Source organism: Passer montanus, unplaced genomic scaffold, assembly GCF_014805655.1.
Source record: "Passer montanus isolate IOZ18808 unplaced genomic scaffold, ASM1480565v1 scaffold73, whole genome shotgun sequence".
NCBI classification, from domain to species: Eukaryota; Metazoa; Chordata; class Aves; order Passeriformes; family Passeridae; genus Passer; species Passer montanus.
Window position 1 is genome coordinate 2,978,785 of NW_024372481.1, and position 21,024 is coordinate 2,999,808.

The 21,024-nt window shown below is 47.1% G+C and overlaps 1 protein-coding gene across 4 annotated transcripts in view; it reads left to right on the forward strand.

Annotated features, from left to right (window-relative positions):
- The first annotated feature begins 4 nt into the window (after positions 1 to 4).
- Positions 5 to 21,024, forward strand: part of SCAI (suppressor of cancer cell invasion) — a 37,710-nt gene continuing 16,690 nt past the window's right edge. The window contains exons 1-10 of one of the 4 annotated variants that reach the window (XM_039730602.1): positions 5 to 139; positions 7,972 to 8,033; positions 9,322 to 9,419; positions 11,046 to 11,177; positions 17,070 to 17,165; positions 17,773 to 17,859; positions 18,383 to 18,481; positions 19,137 to 19,233; positions 19,992 to 20,090; positions 20,696 to 20,848. In XM_039730602.1, coding sequence (XP_039586536.1) covers positions 11,071 to 11,177; positions 17,070 to 17,165; positions 17,773 to 17,859; positions 18,383 to 18,481; positions 19,137 to 19,233; positions 19,992 to 20,090; positions 20,696 to 20,848 — 738 coding nt within the window. In that variant the 5' untranslated portion in view covers positions 5 to 139; positions 7,972 to 8,033; positions 9,322 to 9,419; positions 11,046 to 11,070. Of the gene's footprint in view, positions 140 to 7,971; positions 8,034 to 8,065; positions 9,420 to 11,045; positions 11,178 to 17,069; positions 17,166 to 17,772; positions 17,860 to 18,382; positions 18,482 to 19,136; positions 19,234 to 19,991; positions 20,091 to 20,695; positions 20,849 to 21,024 lie in introns of those variants that run through there. The other 3 variants (XM_039730600.1, XM_039730601.1, XM_039730599.1) reach the window with 3 other exon arrangements.

Consider the following 21,024-nt stretch of genomic DNA (forward strand, 5'->3'; position numbering starts at 1 on the left):
AGGGCGGGAGGCTCGGCCGGCCCCGGGCGCTGGGGCTGCAGCCCCGCGGGAGCCGCTCGCCGCTGCGGCGGCCGCCCCCGCTCTCTGTCCGCCGCCGGAGCCCGGGCAGGGCGCAGCCGGTGTTCTCGCGCTGGCCGAGGTGCGGCACTCTTACACCGGCAGTGATGGGGACGTGATGGCGGGTGGGGCGGGAGCGGCACCGCGGAGCAGGGGCAGGGCCGTGTGCGCAGGCGGCCGCGCGGGACGGACGGACGGACAGACAGACAGACGGGCCGGCCGGTCTCGCTCCCCGCGGCGCCGCCGCCGCCGTATCCAAGCAGCCGCCGCGCCTCACCGGCAGCGCGCGGCGGGGCGGAGCCTCTCGATTGACGGCCGGCGCAGCCAATCAGAGCGCCTTCTCGCCGTTAGTCTGGGCGCGCGGCCAATAGGAGCGCACGGGGGCGGGGCTGGCCGGCGCGGACCGGCGCGAGGCGGCAGCCGCGCTCCCCGAACCTCGGCGGCGCTGCGGCCGCGCCCGGACCGGGACCGTGCTCGGGACCGGCGGGTGCGGACGGTGAGCGGGACCGCCCGGCAGCGCCTGCCCCGCTCCGGCCCGCTCTCGGTGTGGAGCAGCCCGGGCTCTCGGTGTGGAGCAGCCCGGGCTCTCGGTGTGGAGCAGCCCGGGCTCTCGGTGTGGAGCAGCCCGGGCTCTCGGTGTGGAGCAGCCCGGGCTGTCGGTGTGCCGTGGCCGCGGCTCTCGGTGTGCAGCAGCCGCTGACAGGTAGCGGCGTTCGGCACCGGCGGACCAGCCCGCTGGGGTGGAACGCTGCAGGATTTTACGGGAGCAGTCTGTGCAGTGCTGGGTATCCAAGCTGCCGGTTTGGTGGCATCGTCATGGGTTTGTTGTGCTTTTGAACTTCCGTCGCAGCGGTTCCCTTGTCACCAATTTTTATTTGGTTTTGTACAGAGAGGGGTCTTGGACAATGGGTGACATGAGATGCCCTTGGGGACAGAAGCTGGATGGTTGTTATGTTGTGTCATCCCCTCAAATTTCTTGCCTTGTAAAAATTTCCATTACCTGTTAAAACATTCAAGATCAAGACTGCAGGTTTTCAGCGCTAGATCTAATCTCCCACCACAGAACAGGACCTGTTTTCACCAGTGTCTGAGTTCCACAGCTGTCATTTAATAACCAGACTCCAGGCTTGTATGCTTTAGCTCTGTCTGGGCCAAGCATTTCTAGTCCTCCAACCTGCAAAATGGACCCTTTAATATAAAAAAAAAATAATATCTGGATTTTGCACGAGCTATCCAAACACAACCTGTAATTTATGGCATCTTGTCCAGCTAATGCAAAGCAGCGCTGTGGGACCATATGAAGACTAAAATGTGAGTGAGATTCCCAGAATGTGTGTGCTTCCCTCCGCTCCTGCGGGCAGCAGGACTGCTCTGGTGGTAGCAGGCTTTGCAAATCGTAGAAAATCATCCTGGTGTGGGTCTTGCTGTGGGATCTGCAGGTGCAGTTCCTGCCTGGGGTCTCCTCACCCCGCCTGACCCCGTGGTGAGGTGGTTGTGCTGTCCCTGGCGTGGTGGAGGAAGCACTTTGGGAGCCAGGTGCCCTGCTGGGGATCGTATGTGTAGAAAAAAGAGGCTTCATTTTCAGATCAGATTAATACAGTCTCATTCAAGATGTTTGGATGAATTGGACCACGATGTATGTTAAATGAAAGAGTGAGTCACTTCAGCATGAGCAGAGAGCGTTATTCCCCAGTCATGCTGGGCTGCCAGAGCAATACAGACAGTCACCAATGTGGTGGCCAGGTCCTTTAGTGCAGGAAATAGAAAAACCGTTCACAGAAACTATATGGAGAGAGGGAATATTTTGTTGTTCTACAGAGGAGAATGCGATCATTGTTCTGTCTTGAAATGTAGCTACAGTACACTATCAACATTCAGTTGGCAGTCCGTGTCCCTTCCAAACCAGGGAATATTTTATCACAATGATGTCTAGTTGGGCTTTGCTCTGTGTGTAAGAATGATACCGTGTTCTGTGCTCTTTTGAGAAAGTCGATCTACAAGTGATAAAGATGCTGGAAGTGCATTCCAGCAGGAGGAACATGCAGCTCATTGTTAATGATTCCTGTGTCCCTGTTTGATTTTGTGGAGGGAAGTCGTACAAACGGAGCGCAGCGATTCAAAACGTCGAGAAGCTTCTGGCCCGAGTGGCCGTGCGTGGGGAGCGGGTGGTGGTGGAGGGCAGGCTTTGGGGCGGTGGGAGCTGCAGCTCCCCGCGGCTGCTGCTGTCACATGCTGCTCTGCACGGTGCCTGCTCGCGCTGCAGCTGCCTCGCCGCCCTGTGCCACTCGCATCTCCCCTCTTCTTGCGCTGCTTTCATTCGGGTTTGGCTCTCTTGGCGTTAAATGGAGCTGCTGATGATGTGTGCTGCGGCACAGATGGGGAATGGGAATTCATTGGGTTATCTGGACACGTTACTTTGTTGGCTTATCTTTTATTCTGCTTGGTGTGCTTTGGGTAAGGAGGAAGGATCTCTGGTGTGAAAGTCTGTTCTGGTGTTACTGCCTGAAGAGCTGCAATGGAGCTGATATTAAACAAAACCCCCAACATCCCCACTAGTCCCCTAAAGAACAGTACAGCTATTGGATTCTGACCATAAAACCTGGATGTTGATGTCTTTTTGCACAGAACTTTACACAGTTCTCATTTTTTCATAAAAATGACTGCTTCAGTTGGAGCAATCTTGGGAGAAGGACAACCAAGACCTGTATATGCAGATTTTATAATAATTTTGTTTGGAGTTCTTGCATAAGAGTGTTCTGAAGCTTGGCTTTTATAGCTAAGGTGCACAGTTGAAGCACAAAAGCTCTGTTCAAGATAGGTAATTTTTAAACAGGCTGGAAACAGAGGTATGGTATGGAGCATGTGTTACAGCAAGAGGAGATGGTTCATAAGGAGTGGACCAAGTTGTGTGTGGGAGCTGCACTGAGGGTCAAATGGAGGTCTGGTTCTGTAAAGTATGTAAGGAAGTTGCCAATACAAATATTACCTTGCAGCTTACATGTGCTGAGAGAACGCAGCACAGCCCTGCTGCAGGGATGGAGCAGAGCAACCATCAATCTGGCTCCCTGAGGATGGCAGTCAGGAAAGGAAGTGTGCGGTGCCAGAAAGCCTGGATGGAACTGCAGGTTTAGAGGACTTGTTGTTTGAAGTATTTTTAATTATTGCTATTAATATAATGGCATGGAACACAGACTGGAAGCTGAGGTTTTGAAATATAATTAAAGCAGAAGGCAGCAGAGGGATTTCTCTGCTGTGAGGCAGAGGCACGGCTCTGGAGCAGTACCTGCTCAGGAAGGTGAATTCCCAGAGTGGCAATGCTCTCCATGCAATTCCCCAGCGTGCTGGCAGCTCCCACCAGACACTGGCTTGGAGGGAAGAAGTGAACCGAAGGGATCAGAAAGCTTTCCCAAGCTTGTCCTGCACTCCCTTTTGTTGGAATACGGTTCCAGTTGGAAGGCAGCCACTGGCACCTTGGCGAGGATGGGAGCAGGCTGCAGAGTGTGACGATAGCTGCCCTCCGGATCGGGCGCTGGCCTCAGCTGCCATTTGGGCCAGCCAGTAAATCATTTGGCTCGCTGGGAGGAAGCCTCTCCACCCCACTGCTGTACAACGCAGCTCCTGTTAGCTGTTTCATTTCAAATTAATGAGTGTGCATAAAAGAGTTAAAGCATCAGTTGTTGTCAGAGGAAAGAAGGAAAAATCTTTGTTGTAACTGGGATGCTTTTCAGGAACTTGGCTGCTGGGAAGGCGAGAGGCATGTGCTTTTCCACCCTGCTTTAGGTGATGGCTTAGTTCAAGGGGGCCCAGATTTGGCTCAGTCAACAGTTGTGTTGGCGTCTTGCCATCAAATGTGCATAAAATGGAGCTGACTGCAATTCCCTCCTCACTCTAACATGGAGGGGCAGCCGGAGGGACCCGAGGCTGCTGTGCCGTGCCGCGGGCTGGCTCTGAGGGTTTCCCTGGCATGTGCAGTCCCTGCAGCACGAGCTGTTGCATTGTGACTGGGTCGCTGCTTTCGAGTCCCTGCGTTGTATTTTGGTGTCTTGTCATAACCAATGCATTTCAGCCCTTGTTGTGCCTGTGCTCCCAAAATCTCTCTCCTTTCTCACAGTGGCTCATGTGCTTTTCCAGATGTAGGAGGTTCGTCTCCCATTTGCAGACTCTTCCTATGATTCTGTGGCTTATGCGCGTTGCCACAAAATCGAGATAAAACACAACTGGCATTTTAGCTGCTCCAAGAACATTGTGTGTAAATAAACCACTAAATAGTTCAGCCTGCGAAATGTAAATACACACAGCTCACTGCCACAGCTGATGGTGTTTTTCTGTCTCCCTTCTACCCTCCCACCCCTGCCAAGAGTGGGCCAGCCTGATGGGTTTTTTTTCTCTTGTTCTTTCATACAAAGCAAATGACTGCTAAGTACCATGTAGGTGGTATGCAGGCACCACGACAGATTCATGATTTGAATTTGATGAAAAGAAACACTTATGTCCTCTTCCACATTGCTTCTGCACCATCTTCTGGAGATTCCTAGACTCTGATGACCCAGAAATTCTTCTTTGGTCTGACTTTGAGCTTGAGCCTGTTTTTAATAGCAAACCAGTGAAGTCAGTGGAAGAGCAGAGGCCCAACTGTGATGACATTTTTAGCCTGTGCCCTTTGTTCATCCTATACACAAAAGGTCGTGAACTGCAGTGAAAGAGGGATCACAGAGGGCGCAGAGCAGACAAAGCTGGAACAAATTGTCAGTGGCAGAAACATAAAGAAGAGAAGCGAAAGTTTTGTGTTCCGAAGGCGACTGAAGGCCACGTGCATCCCATGGTGAGATCATGTCTCTTGTGTTCAAAGTGAGTCCGCCCAGGGTGAGTTCAGAGGAGTCTGCTGCTGAGGTGTGGCTTCCATGATCTCAGTGGAGGAGGCAGGAAGGTTTCCATGGCATGATGTTAATGAGCACCTCCGCGTGTTTCTGAGAGGAAGGATGCCAAAACTGCAGTTCTGCATGCAGACAGGTGTGCTTCTGAGCAATAAAAGGATTTTTAAATACGTCTGAAACATACAAAAAAGCCTGATTCTACAGGTGAAGCACATGAAGTTAAAATAATGGGATTGACATTGCATGTTGTATTTTCGACTCATTTGACTCAGAATGGAGTTGAATTTGTAGTGTTGCATATTTTCCTACAGGAAGTCATGCAACTGTTCCTGATGACATTTCCCAGGTAATGCAGAGGTGGCAGCTCCCCTTAACTCTGAGCTCTTCTTGTGAGGTGTTTGCAGATCTTCTCATCTTCTGATGTTCTGAGGAAGGAATTATGCATTCATGTGAGGGTAGTAAACTTTCAGTTTGCAGTAATAGAATTTGTGTAACTTGTATAACAGTGCTTGTGTAACTGAGTGCCTGCTCTCTGCCACTTCCACTGGCCACAGCAGAGTGCAGCTGGGGAATGTGCCTGCGTGGGTTTATCTTGTTTTCTTATTTATCCTCTGCCTGCTCCTTTCCCTTTTTTAGGAATGCTATTGCACGGTCAGGCTTCCTCTTTTTTCTTCTTCTCCAAGCAGCTTTTCAGTCCCTTTTCTGATGTAACTGTTGTTGTTCTAGGGGGAGAGGTCCTGAAGATTATCTAGTGAGTAGTTTTCACAAAATTCAAAAGAAGTTGAAGTAATGTGTTTAGTGCATTTATTAAAGGGAAGGACAGACAGAAGAAAGTTGTTGTGTTGTAGGAAGCATCTGGCCAGCCCCTCAGAATGTGTGGAGCCCCAGGGCAGTGGCAGCTTGCCCTGTGCTGGGGAGAGCTGGATTTATTGGGATGCAAAGGGAAGGATCAATCCAGGTCGATGTGGGACCAGGCTCCCTGTCCCTGTAGGAGCAGCTGCTGGCCCTGACTGCTCGTGCACAGGAGTGTGGGTGTGTTCATACACAGGCTCACTGGAGTTTGTGTCTTTTTATTATTTTATTTAAATGACTTTCGTCTTGCCTAATCTTTAGAGGTAGCAGTATTTTTGCGAGTTAGCTCTAAAAATGTGTACTTTAGTAGGAAAACCAGTTTCTTGGAGAATTTCCAGTAGGAGGTAGTTGCTAGACCTAGTTACATTTGCAGGTGATTTTGTCAGCCACGCTGTAATTTGTATATGAAGTCAGTAATTCATTTCTCCTTAGTGCCCTTTGAAGTAAACCAACATCCAGGCAGAGAGGACATGATTTAACCAACATTATCAGTTCAGTACAACAGCTGCTTGTTTCTGTTCCTTAAGCTCAAGTTGCTTATCCTTGTGGCATTGAGACAAAAGTGTCCCAAAGCCCAGGCTGTGTCCTTTTCCACGTGCACGTCCACAGAGCCCCGAGCAGAGCTGGCACACAAACGCTGGGCTTGCTCCCTGAGCTGCCCTGGGCACTGCTGTCCCCGGGGACTGAGCCGTGCCAGGAGCTCAGGTGTGGGCTCAGCCTGCTCCCAGATGCCTCCTGCAGCATCCAACTGCTGCTGGAATAGGAGCTGGATGTGTCTGGAAGAGCTGCAGCCACTGCAGTGCAGACGTGCCCTGAGGTGAGCAGTGGTTGGGGTGAGGAATGTCTGTGCTTGCTTCCAAATTTTACTAAAAACCTTGGAATCGTAAAGAAATCTTTCCCCCCGCCTACATTTTGTGAAGAAATGGTTTGATGTATAACTGCTCATTGCCATTCCCTCTGAATTCCTGACTCCAGCAGGCTGTGAGGTTTTCAGTGCCTGTCTGGGGGAATTGCTAATTATTTATTTCAGCGTTTTTTGGGCAGAACCGAGTGGTGTCTTGGGAACTTCAGGGCAGTGGCTCTTGATGGAGAGTTAGGTATTCTGGCAAGAGGAATGAATTTGGTTTCTAATGCATTTTGTGTTGTCTGAGGCTCTGTCAGGACTAGCACTCTGAGCAGATCACATGGAAACACACAGATGGTTTTCCCAAAACGTGCAGTATAGCGTTGAAAGAAAACATGAGACATGAGTGTGCCAGCCTGCAGAAGAAAAGGACAGGCAAATAGGGAGCCAAGGTAGGCATCCTGCTTGGTGAAGGTAAGATTGGCTGGGTTTTGACAGAGTTTTGAGACGTGATGGTTCCAGGCTTTGTGTATGGACAATCAGGAGGTTAGTTTTATCTGTGTTGGTAATTTGCAGATAAGAAATAGATACCAGCTGGGCGTCTGGCTTTGTGTCACATCCCCTTTTGGCAGTGATGCTGTGAGAGATGTGTCAGGATGAAAAGTGGAAAGAGAGCTGGTCGCTGACTCAAGGTTTGACAGCTTTAAAATCCTGATAGACTGGAATGTGTTTTCCACCATTGGTTTCTGTAGAGAGCAGTTCTAGGAGCATCTTAGTTAGGGAAAATCCTGTATCAACAGGATAGATGAACAAAGAGTGTTTGCTTTTGGTTTTTGGTTACTACTTGTCCCTCTAAGCAGGGAGTGGGAAGCATTTGAAAACCAGTCAAGGTTCCATAACTGAGAAGAAGCGATGGCCTAAAAAAAGGCTGTTGAGTTGTACATGTGCTCTGTCAGGAGGTCAAGGTGCTACATCCAGGACACTGCTCCTGGTTCTACCTGTGCTCACAGATGAGCTGACAGACCCCTGACATCCTGCTGTGCCCTCAGGTTACCCAAGGCTGCACCTTCACTGTGTGGGGTTTGCTGTGGGGAGTGTGACCCTCCCCTTCCAGCAGGCAGCTGAATGGCAGCTCACAGTGATCCTGGCTATGTAGCAAATCCAAGAGGATGTAATGCACTTATTGAACATATCCGTGCTGGACTTGCATTGTCAGCTTGATTTCCCTGACCAGAGCACTCCCTCACGGCTCACAAAGCCTGCCTCGCTTTGCAGGCCTGAATCCCAGGGCAGGGCCAGTGGGGAGTGCATACCATTAACTTCAGCACTCTTTTTCCCTTCCAGCTAAGCCTGGAAAACCTTAGCCAAAAGACAGCAAACCACAGGGAAGTGGAGACGTGTGTGATGTAAGTGACATCTGACTTTAAAAGTACTGGCCAGCACGGTGAAACCTCTGTCCCTGTCCCATATCCCTCCTCCTGCTGCCCTTCAGCTCCAGCTTCAGCTGCCATCCTCTGGGGTGCCTGTGAAGCTCTGCTGCCCTGCGTGCTGCAATGGGATGAATTTGTCAAATCCAGTAATGTATTGCATAAAGCAAACCTGGAATTGTGTGTTCTGAGAGCTTGTAGGGAAGAACCTGGCACACCGAGTGTGGGGCTTGGCGAGCGTGGGTTTTCTGCCTTGTATGGCCTGAGGAGTTGGCAAAATCTTTGAGAGAATAATAAGGTCTGCTGGAAGCCACCATTTTCTGACTTATTCTAACAGTCTTTTAAACCAGTGTTTCAGTGTCTGCTTCTGCAGACTCTAGAGAGCATTTTTTTAATGTGTTACTTAAGAAAAATTGTCATGCAAAACAGCCCAACAGTTTCTTTTGCATGAAAGAAAGCAAAAAACATCGGAGAACAAGAAATTAAGTAGGTGATATTCCTAGTGTAGTTGGGCTGTCAAAACTGGGAAAACTGTCTGTCTGCAGACGAGCAGGGCTCCATGTGATAACTTCTAGTATCAAAGGTCCCCGTTGTGGATGTGCTCCTGGTTGCTTTTTATTTACATTGTTCATTTGGAGCTGAGCAGTCCCTTAGGAAAGGGCCATGTCAGGAGCTGTATTCCTCCCTTTACTGTGCCCACTTGCTGTTCTAATAATAATTCTCCCTCCTGTCTGTACTGCTGCTGCATTACAACACAGTCCTTAGTGCAGGAGCACCTCCTCCTCTCCCGAGCTGCTCCTGATAGTAGCTCTTCCTTTGTACAGCACCAAATACCACCCCCTCCAGAGCATGATAAGCCAAAACCAGTGCATGAAATAACTAATTTTATTTTCCTTCTCTGTCAGCTGGAAAAGCCAGCTTCACATATTTTTCCAGCTTTCCAATACCTTTCACATTGTCAGGCTATGGATTTTCTTGTGTATTTTTTATTGATTGCATAAATGGCCTCTTCACAGTGAGTCTGGTGAACTCCTTGCATGTGATAAGTATTTGGTTTTAAAAAACAACCCAAAGCCTAGCTGGTTTTATTTGCCTGTGCCCGGGCTGACACAGTTGTTGGCAGTGGTTGGGCTTGTTGGGTAGTATAACTTAAGGGTGATGTAAAATAAAATTCACTGCCATGAAATTAAAAGACTGATATCTAGATTGTATGAAACATACTTTGCAACTTAAGCAAGCTCCTCAATTTTTGCCAATGTGTCTGAAGCTGCTCTGGAGTGCCTGGAGTGCCACGGTGGAGCGCAGGACCTACGGGCTCGCTGCAGGATTTGGGTCACCCTTGCTGTGGAGCACACAGGACCTGGGGTATTGTCCCTCCTCCTGAAATCCCTGAATCACCCCCTGGCTGCTTCTGACATGTGTTTTTTAGGTCTCACTGTTCACTCCAGTCTCATATGTTGGTGCTCGAAGTACTTGGTGTTGTTCTGTGCTGTGTAAATGTGAATGTTTGGAGGTTTTGGGCACAGGCTGGTGCTCACAGTCCTTCTTGCCAGGCTCATGCCAAAGCTTGTGACATCTGGGTGGTGTGTTTTGGACTCTGGCACCCATATTGCAGTTACCTGACAATACAGGGACACTTTTTACCTTTTTCTGGAGCTCTTCAGCAAGTGGTTTGTGCAGTGCCCCCATGGCCTTGCTCTGGTGCTCTGGGGGCTGTCACGTAGTTGTGTAAAAACAAGTCTATGTGGGCTGCATCTCATCTAAACTGGGGAATCATGAGACTGCTTGCTTGGCAGGATGGCCCTCTAACTTACCCCAAAAAGCTGGGTGGAAACTGCCAGTTTCTCCTGTGTTTGTTCAGGAAGCATTTCTGAAGCCTCTTTAGTTATTGTGAAGGATTTTTTGGTGACAGTTGCTGAAAGATGCTTCTGGGTGCTTCCTGATGGCTGGAAAGAGTGAGCTTTGCCATTTCCTGGCTTGGACTGGGACATGTAGGCAATTGTTTGTGCAAATAGCATCCAAACAGAGGTGCTGCACAAATGGAAACCTGTTGCTTACCAGAAACACACCAGAACTGGTGGAGAAGCTGCTGGAAGTAGAAGCTGTGCATGTGCCCAGTTAGAGGTGTGTTTATTTTGCACAAAAATCCTGAGCATGGCAGAGCTGAAGAACCTAGCAGCCATTTCCAGAGATGTTTTGTTGCTGTTTCTGCTGCAAAACCTGTAGCTCATCTTTGTATGCTCAAAAGGATAATTTGATATCTCTGTATGTTTGGAGTAAGATTTTTAAAAGCTGCTCTGCCTCTGTAAGCTTTCATATTCCCTTACTTACTCAATACTACAATTATCTACATTATATCTTAGCTTTTTGTTCAGGTGATTATTCTATAATGTAACATTTTACTTGTATGAAGAATAAAAACGGATCTGCAGGTATCTTGGTGGGCAGTGCAAGCCATGGAATTAAACAGTCATGAGGATGCAGAGTGGAAGGATGGTAGAGTACTTTTTAGCATTCTGGCTAAATTTGCCTTTTTTAGCAATAGGAGCCATTGAGCTACAGTTTTCAGCAGTTACAGAAGAAAATGAAATGTAAAGAGAACTGAGGCTGGTCTCTAAATACAGCTGCAGGATAAATACCTTTGCAAAGGAGAGGATTTCTTTGTCCAAGTGTGAAACCCAAGTGCTGTTTGTGCTACAGTCCTTTCATTGTCAGTTTTGTGTTTGTGAAGACAGTCCTCAGAGTTATTTTATTTTGTGACTATTGTACCACTGTTACTTTTAATTTTGCTCTGTTAACCAGTGCATTGTGCAGTAATTGGTCCCATGCCTTGATTCTCAGCTGTTTTTTTATTGAGTCTTGAGGAGAGTAACCTGTGGAGAACTGCATGCTCTGTGTTACATCCCCATGGAGCTGAACATGCATCCCAGTCTGGATGAGTTCATAGCAGCTGTTGATTTTTGAGTAATATGGCTGTTTTTATCTTCATAGGACTGAGCTTGCCCTAAAAGAAACCATGTCATCAGGGGGAGCTGAAGATGATATTCCTCAAGCAGAGAGAAAAACGGTGACAGACTTTTGCTACTTATTGGATAAATCTAAGCAGCTCTTCAATGGCTTAAGGTTAGTGGATTTTTGACAGTATTCCTTCAGAAAAGCCTCGGAACACACACTGCAGTATGTGATGCTGAAGTCAGTTGTACAGTGAGCATTTCAAACCCAAACCCAGGATGTTTGTTCAGGAGAGAATAATGCACCTCTGTATGGGTACTTTTGGACCGTGTATGGAAGAATGTTTGTAGGAGCAGAGGTTCCAGTTAATAGTAAACTAGACTTTGGAAATCCCATTGAACTGATGTGGTTATTGCTGAAATGGTGTGTTTGAGGGCCACAGTTAAGGATTAGGTGTGACTGTGTGCAGTCCACAGCATGCAAATGCAAAGCACTACTGTCTCCATGGAAAAAGAAAGGAATGAGGAGGATTTTTCTGGGTGGGAGGAAAGGAGGAGAGGGAATATCTTTGGGGAAGAAATTCAGGAAGCGACAAACAGAGACATCAAAACCATACCCTGTATGTGTCTGCTGAAACAAGTGCTTAATCTGAACTGTGGAGAAAGGTAAAATCTACATTTATCTACTAAGCAGCTGCAACAACAGCTGGAAAGTCCAACTGGTTTGTCTGCAGGGGAATACACGTTTGGACAGTAATATGGATATCCTGTTTATGTCAATATATGCTGAGTTAAACAGCATGTATCCAAAGCTGCTTTATTTCTAAGCTTTGCTGTAGAGTCTCTTAAGTAACAGGGGTTTGAGCTCATATCTGGTTGGCAGTTCAGCCTCTTACTGGTCTCTGAGTAATACTGTATGTTTGGGCCCTTATAGCTTGCTGTTAGTCAAACACAGATGGTTAGCAAAGATGCTTTTAATTCCTCCGCCCCCCTGCTATTGATAATCCTTTCATGTGCTTTAGAAGTTGATTACCAAATCCAAAACAAACATTTTGTGCTCCAAAATCTGAATGGCAAATGGGCAATAGAGACAAGGAGTTCTTGGTGATTGTGTTTGACCCCCCATGAAAGACAGTCTAAATTAGAGCAAAAGGACTGAGATCTTGAGACCAGGATTCCCAAGACTGTATATGACATTACACTGGCTTTCTGGTAGATTTTGCTTGAAATTTTGGCCTGAAATGCACACAGTTCATGTGTGGCTGTGTGCTGCTCCAGTTCAGATCAGAGAGGTGGCAGAGAACCTCCAGCCATTCTGTGCCTCCTTTGCCATGGAGGGAGGGAGTGCTTGTATCAGATTTCGAGATGAGAGATGGAGTTTCTTGGTGTATCCATGGTACTTTTCCAGAAAGAAACCTTCTTGTCCAGCTAAATGAAAATGGAGAACACCTTTGGATGAAGTATGGCAAATAAAAGTAGAGATGGGATTAAGCAGCCAGTTCTGCTGTGTGCAAATAGGAATATTGCAGAACAAGAACCTCTGTCCTTACTGTAACCTGGCACAGTTACTTCTTACACTTGACCACCATTTCACTTCAGAGACCTGTGATTCCCGTGGGCATAATGACAGGATAAAGCAACATTATAATTCTCAGGTATCTGATCTGTTAGTGCTTGTTCTCTGGGGAGTTCACCTGGAAATGTCTTGGCAAGCATCCCAATTCTTAGTCCAGTTGCTTCATAATAAATGCATTTGATTCATGCCTGACACCTTCTGTTTTGAAGATGATGACAGCCTTTGCTGCTGTGTTTTATGTTCTTCTCTTGCCTCTACCACATTTCATAGAAAAGAAGTGATGGGGGAGGGAGAGGAGAGCAATGATTTCCTCCCCAAAACCTCCTCTGGGCACTTCAGCTACAGGGAGCTGAGCCTATAGCTGTGTTGGCAGCTGCTTAGCTGTTGCTGCTGCCAAAAATTGCAAGGGCTCAGCCTGCCACGTCTTTGTTTCAGTAGCATTTCCTTCCTCTCTTCCCAATACAGATGCCAAATACAGCATTTGAGGAAAACATATGATGGTCTGCCAAGGTTGCTGCTCGAAAGTGTACTTTGTGCTGTGCTCCTGTGACAGCATCTCCTGTGGCCATGCCTGCTAGGATAACCCAGGGGGGCTGCCCTTCCTGTGTCTCTGCCCTGGGCTATAGGTTAGAATAAACTGCTAATGAAGTATGTTGCAATGGCTCTCTTCTCCCCTTTCCCCACTCCCACTTGCTTTTTTCTTGAAAAAGGCTGGGAAGAGGGAGGCTGTAAGGAAGCAGTTTGTCATGGTGTATTGTCACTGGTATTATTTTCTTTTAAATGTTAAAAAGAGCTTAAATGTGTTCAGTATCACAAAGAAGCCTGAAACTTCAAGGAATTAAAAGATTTTCAGCAACTGTATTTTAGGGAAGTGATTGTCCCTTTGTACTGGGCACTGGTGAGGCAACTGGTCCTGTTCTGGGCCCCTCATGGCTAGAGAGACACTGAGGGGCTGGAGCTGTCCAGGGATGGGAACAGGTCTGGAACACCAGGAGCAGCAGTGGGAGCTGGGGGCCTCAGCATGGAGAAAAGGGGGCTCAGGAGGTACCTTCTGGCTCTGTGCCACAGCATTTCTATTCCACTGCTGCTCAGGTTCTGGGAACAGGAGCCTGTAACTACTACAAACCCATGAACATAAAAGGAAATTGTCTCTTTTTATCACCTGTCAAAACTGTGAATGTCTTTAAAGCTCTGAATGTTAAACTTACAGTTATTGTAGCCTTCCTCTTTGAAGGGTGCTGCTGAGTCTCTGGGACTTTGTCAACATATTTAATGTCCCTGTGTGACAGCTTCCATGTGGTGCTGGCCAAGCACACCTCAGCACCTTTAACTGGGTTTCAGCCAGTATTATCTGGCAGCATGGCTGAAATGAACTCCTGACAGAGAATTAATTATGAGCATGTACGTAGTCCTGGTCTTTGTGGAGACAGAGTGCAGTAAGAATTGGATAAAATTCTGGACTGTCTGTGAAATTTGTCCACCAGCCACACTAGTGCAGCAAGAGAACCAGTCTTGTGTGCCCAGTGTGAGAAACCCATCATTCTAGAACATCAGAGTTTGTGTCTTCACGTCCCATTTGGAATGTTCTAAAAGCAAGGAATTGGAAATGGTTTCCACTTGTTGTTGCAGGCTATTGTACTGTCCTAAATCAAATCTCCAGTCCCTCCTCTGCCTGTGGATTCGTTTGGTTGCCCCTTTATCCCTCCTGTAGTGGTGTTCAGCCAGAGCAGTGCTGAGCCAGCAGCCTGGGCTGGGCACACCCCACAGGAAAACCTGCTGCCTTTGTCTCTCCTCACTGCTCTGTGTCCTTCTGTAGATCTGGAAGCAGCAAAAAGTCTTGTCATAACACGGGCCCTGAGCTCTCAAGTTGGGTGTATAATTGCTTCTGGGTCGTGTATTCCCTGTCTCCTTTGGTGGGAGCAGCTGTGCTAAAGGCCCACTCTGCAATCAGCCATGGCTTTGGGATTCTTTTGGGCTATTTCTCACCAAATAATGCACGTCCCCCTGTTCTGTTCAAAAAGCTGCACTAAATGTCCTCTTTTCCTTATGCATCCGTTTTCTCATGGCAGCATTTCTTGGTACATGGGAGCATCATGTGTGGTGTTCAGCACAGAGCAGTAGAGGGATGGCAGGAAGGGCAACTCTTGTCTGCAGAAAGCTGTAGTGAAACCACCGTAATGTATTGTCATAAATGAAGTTTTATTACAGCCATGTCAGAATACTATCAAAAGAACAAGTGCTACTGTCTGTTTCCATGGAGATCCTTCCCGTTCCCTGGGGAGCCGAGGAATCCGTGGTGTTGTGCAGCTATGCCAGCTGCAATTAGGCAGGCAGGCTGCAGGAGCAGTATCCGTGTGGACAGGCAGCAGTGGCTGCAGACAGCAGTGCCAAGCACACGGGCACTGCCCTGGCAGAGCTTCTGAGAGCACCACTCATTCCACACTCACATAATGCAGCGCAGTGAGTCGAGCTGGCCTTGGTGTTCAGGGTGTGTTGCAATGTTTGGGCTTGTGAAGGGGGGTGTGTTAATTGGCTCACTGATGAGGGATAGGTGCATGAGCATCATCAGCCCATGCCTGCACCATAACCCTACCTGCCTAATTCTTAGTTTGTGCAGGTACTGGTGTTTGAGTGAAGGGTGTTTTCCTGGGTTAGGGTTCTTCAAGTCAACTTGTTCATTCAGGCATTTTATAAGTTAGTGCCAGGAAACTTTGATTCATATCATTTAAAAAAATTACCCATTTCAATGTTGTTTTGTAATTATATATATTTTTCATATATACTTTACCATTGAATCTTGTAGATGTGCTAATTAAATTAAAGCTACCTCTTGCTGTGTCAGAGTCTGTGCTGTATCTTGGTTATGTATTTGGACAGTGCCTTAGCTTCTTTTGTTTAGTTAAAATGTTTACATCTATTACAATGAGTGAAGGTGGTGAATTGTTCCTTGCAGAAAATGCTTTAAATTTGCATGTGTTTATATCAAGCTGTATTTGAATGAAGATGTTGGTACCCTGAAGCACATATTTATATTCCTGTTTACCCCTTGCTACACCAACATACGTTGCAAGATTTTGAGCAGCCCATTGCAAGTTTGAAGGGATTTTTTTTTTTTTTGTAAAATCCTGCCCAGATTCCTTGGCATCTTCATGGAATATCAGCACCAAGTACTGGAATGCTTTTCCAGGCTGGTAAGAGCTGTAGCTGGTAAGGGATTCATTTTACTTGTAGTAGCTGAGCTAGGTCCCTTCAAGCTGTGTGGGAAGTACAGTTGGCTGACGAGCAGAAGAATATTAATTTCCTTTCCTACCTCGGGTGCTGTTAAAGCAATTACAGTGAGCAGAAACAGGCCAGAATGCTGCTCTGAAATGGTGTGTACTGTTCTGCTTCTCTGGCTCCTTCAGAGGACATGGCAAGGTTTCCTAAAGGTGGTGCTTGGTCTCTACCCTCCAGGCTTGGATGTGGAATGTGCTGCTTTTCTGTCTGCTGAAGGTGGTACACGAGCCAGCACAATGATTTGAGAGAGCATTCCTTGTGGAAATCAATCTTGAATCAAATGAAAGAGTATTCTGTCTTGGAAAAGCTGCTCTACATCCGCTTACAGAGCTGTGCACCTCCTTTGAATGAGCTGTGGTGTAGGTCTGTAGGGAACATGGGACTCAGGAGTTTGGTCTGCTCTGTTGCATTTATTTCAAGGTTCAGGTCACTCCTGGGAGATGGAGGAGTGAGGGTTGAGAGCACAAACGTTTAAAGCCAGAATCCTTAGGAATACATCATAGCTGTGGGGTGGAAATACAGCACAGCATGGAAATGGAGGGGAGGTGGCAGAGCAGAGCAGAACTGGGTTGGCTGACTCACCTTGTAGCACTGGAGACTGACAGGAAAAAACCAGAAGTTCTCAGGTTGTGTCGTGTCACTGGCTGTGAGTGAGAGGGTGACAAATGTGATGGTGTAACAGAGCCCAGTGAGTGTTGGCTGTGAGCATCCATATGTTGGCCTGGCCTGGTGATAGTGGGGCAGTGGTTTTGTTTGTGATGCCATCGGCTCTGTATGAAACATGGCATATCCTTTTGAAAAAGATTATTTTCTTAATCAGTAACAATAAATATTATCAGTCTGTATAAACTAATTTCCATCTGCTTGTTCTTGGGTAGGGTTTTTCTGTGTTATGATATTTTAAGAGTCCAATTTGTCTTTCTGTGCATATAACCATATAATTACTTCCCTTCTAGCAAAATTGTAAGCTATTTTCAAACACCTGTTGCATGTAGGAGCATGATCATTTCCTGTTTAGAGAGATCCAGTAACAGCAGGTTTTGAGAAACTCTGGCAGTCATGTTTCTTGTAGTTCTGGGTGCAGGCAGAATTCTCAAGTATGTCAATGAATCCTGAACAAAGCAGTTCTGACTTTGACACAAACATGCTCCTGTCATGGTGGGCTGACTGGATTCTGCTTCCTAATTCTGCTTTTGTCACTGTCTCTTGCAGGGATTTACCTCAGTATGGGCAGAAGCAGTGGCAATCCTATTTTGGGCGAACATTTGATGTTTACACCAAACTCTGGAAGTTCCAGCAGCAGCACCGGTAAGGAAATGTTGTAGGCAGATGTGTTGTGTGGGTTTAAATGCAGCTGTAATCTCTGGAATGCCCCGAGCCCCAGCTAAGATTGAGATTTCACTGTGCTGTTCAAGCATGAAGGGAGGGAGCAGCAGCTTCCTGCAGTGCTCACAGTCTATTGAATTAAAATGTTGCAGAGTGTTCAGCGTGACTTTTTTAACAAACCCTTTTGCTCTACCTGAGTGTGTGGTGCTTTAATTTCTTGCTGAGGAGGTGATGGATTCTGCAGAGCAGAATCTGGAATGGTGTGAAGTCTCTTGCTGCAGCGTGGGCTCTGATCCTTCACACCTTCCTCTGGCTGCATAGTCTGAGTGTTCTCCTGGGAAGTGGTGACCTTTTGTTGTGTGTATTTTGTGCAACACACTTATGTCTGGTTCTGGCAAGTTTATGCAAGATAAATGTCCCTTGTTGTGGAGTTTGTGTGCTGCTGGCTCTGTGAGGGACTGCTGCTGGCAATGCTGCACCAGTAATGAAAGCTGAATTTGGCCCTGCAGTGGCTCTTTGTCTTGTCTGGTGGGATGTTCTGGGAAGTTTGGGAATCCTTTTAATCTTTCTTTTCTCTCTTGCGACATAGACAAGTATTGGACAATCGGTATGGGTTGAAGAGGTGGCAAATTGGGGAAATTGCTTCCAAGATTGGGCAGCTCTATTACCATTATTAGTAAGTAAGCACAGAAGAGGATTCAGTGGGCAATGCAGGGTTAGTGGCAGCTGCATGCCAAATGTCTGGATGCTCAGTCAGGAGGAATCAGTGACTGGGCTGAGTCACGGTGCCAGTCTGGGGACTGCATGGGGACTGCAGGGAAGGGCCCCTGTGAGCCTGGTGCCACACTGCTGCTCACACTGCTACTGCCCAAGGACATCTCTCCTGCCTCCAAAGGGTCTTCCACGTGTGCTGCACTGGAATGTTGTGCAAAAGTGTGATTTACAAGTTTGGGAGCTTAATGTTCCTTTAAGCTGTTCAGTGACCCCATCACCCGCAAGTGTGGTGCAAGATGGGCAGCTTTGATTGTTCATCCAAAATGGGATCCAGGCTGTGACATCTGCCTTCCCAGAGCCAGAGTCTGGCTTTCCTACTTGAGGAGGAGCTGTGCCACGGGGGCACAGGCTGGCTGAGGGGCAGGAGGGGAGGTCTGGTGTGGTTTTCCCTCGAGGCAGTGAGCTGATGCCCCTGTTCCCCGCAGCCTGCGCACCTCTGAAACCAGCTATCTCAACGAGGCTTTCTCCTTCTACTCAGCCATCAGGCAGAGGTCCTACTACTCCCAGGTCAACAAAGAAGACAGGTATGTCTGAATGGAGGCCCTTGTTTTTTCAACGCTAGAAAGGTGTGTGGAAGCAGCAAGGAGCTATAAACTGTAGGAGCATAACTAGGATAAAATCCATGTTGTTGAAGGAAGTTTCTTTTAATCCTTCTGCCACTATTGAAAAATTCAGGATAGATAAGAGCTTTGTTGTATAACTGGAAGAATATTTTGTTACCTGGTCCTGGATAGAAGGCTATTAACCCCAGAGTTTTGTCATTTTAAATCCTGAGCAGTATCAGTTCTGGGAGCTAGAATGCTGTGGGTGGAAGATGGGTCAGCTGGGCTGGAGCAGAGGAATCTATGTGATTCTCATCAGGCCTTCCAGGGGAACTGCAGCTCATACTGCAGTACAGCAAGGCTTGAACAGCCAGCCATGATATCTGACTCCCATGCCCCTGTCAAGTAAGGAGGCTGTTGCTTTCTTAAATTATTTTTTATGTCTCTGTACACAATTTTAACTAAACCTCCAAGCAGCCAGGTGGCTATTCATCACCACATGAGTTCAGTCAGAACTTTTAATCTGCAAGTTTCAGCCCTGCTGTGGTCTTAAACTCCTCCTCTCCCTTACCCCTGTTACCTGCCTCAGTTCTATTTTAATCTCAAATTTGGCTGTGGTGTGTTTGTTGTTGTCTAGGCCTGAATTGGTGGTTAAGAAGCTGCGTTACTATGCCAGGTTTATAGTGGTTTGTCTCCTGCTCAACAAGATGGATGTTGTAAAGGACCTTGTGAAGGTATGCTGGAATCAGGATCAAGGTGCTGAGGGGTGGGAGGTTGCTGATCCTTGCTTTTCTAGTCTATCTGACATCCAACACAGGGAATACCTCCTGTGATTCAGACATCTAATAATGACACTTCAGCATCAAATGATTTGGTTGCATTGTTTGAACAGCAAGTAAAAATATTCCAATAGCTGCAGCCCAGACAGGGAGGTGCCCTGGAAGTGCAGCACAGGAACAGCAGGCTGCTCCCCACAGCATATGCTTCCCAGCCCCTCTGACAACCTCGCTTCAAGCAGTTCCTGGGCTTGACAGCTTTGTGTAGGTTGCATTGCTGTGTGTGTCACAGCTCCCTTGAACTGCAGCCTTAGCTTAGCACAGCTAAAGCAGCCACACCATCCCCTTTCTCAAGGTATTTAAAGTTACTTGCAAGCTGAAATTTGAGTCCCTGGTATCCGTAGCTTATGGTAATAACCAGTGACATAGCTGTGAGTGGGATAATTATACTTAACTCCAGATATTCTTTGCATTTGGCCCTATGTAAAAGACAATTTGCATTGCCAGAACTCAGTGTAGCATTGGCATTCTGTCTGCTGAACGAGCGCGTTTTGGCTGGCATGTTAGTCAGGAGTGTGCTGCATATGTTCTCAAGGAATTTATTTATTTATTATTCTTAAAGGCCAGCACAGCTCACCAAATGTAAGGCTGCTTGACTGCCTGGTAAAGTCTGGTTTTAGGACTGACTGTGTCTGTCTCTGAACTGTTTACATCAGGAGCTGTCAGATGAAATTGAAGATTACACGCATCGTTTCAATACTGAAGATCAGGTGGAGTGGAACCTGGTTCTTCAGGAAGTGGCAGCATTTATTGAGGTGAGAATACCATCTCCTATAGTTGTTTCAGAGTTTTCTGTCTTGTTGATGGAACTGTTGCTGTATCACCACGTGTGTCACACGTGCAGGGACAGTGTGCCTGTCCCATGAATCACTGACACGTGTTCACAGGCATATTTAAATATTGCCAGAATGGGTGGCACCATTATCATTCACTCTCCTCCTTTGCTATTCATTTCTGCAAAGGGAAGGCAAGCTAAAATAGGAAAACTAAAGTTATTATGACTGTAGGAATATGTAATTTATTTGGCATGAATTTGTCAGGTTGTTGATGACATTTGACTCCTCAGGTACAGCTGAAGCAGAGTCCATGTCATTGGAGGCAGTATGCTTTTCTCTCATTGCTGTACCTTCATGTGCCAGTCCCATGTATTTCTTGCAGTCCCTAAGAACTTTGGGTTTTCAGCTGGGAAGGCTTTACCCTCTAGCCTGCATACAAACATATAATACATGTATGGCAAAGTAATTTTAAAAATCTGCCTCATTTGTGAGATGTTTATCATGCCAAGACCTGTGGACTTCTCTCTGACTGCAAATCTCTATGCTTTCCTGAATTCTTGATTTATTCTGGTTGCTTTTTTTAGGCAGACCCTGTCATGGTTTTAAATGATGACAACACCATTGTAATCACCTCTAACAGGCTTTCTGAGACGGGAGCTCCGTTGCTGGAGCAGGGGATGATAGTGGGACAGCTTGCTCTTGCAGATGCACTCATTATTGGCAACTGCAACAACCAGGTAAAGGAAGTTCTGGGCACCTGGGTTTGCATCTTTGGATCCCCCTCATGGCATCCCCTCTGATCATACAACAGAGATTCCAACAGAGGAGAACACTGAAATATTTTTATTGCAGTGGTAGCAAGGGGAAGAGGGTTCACAGAAGTAAGACCTAAAAATGAAGTGTTAGGTATTAG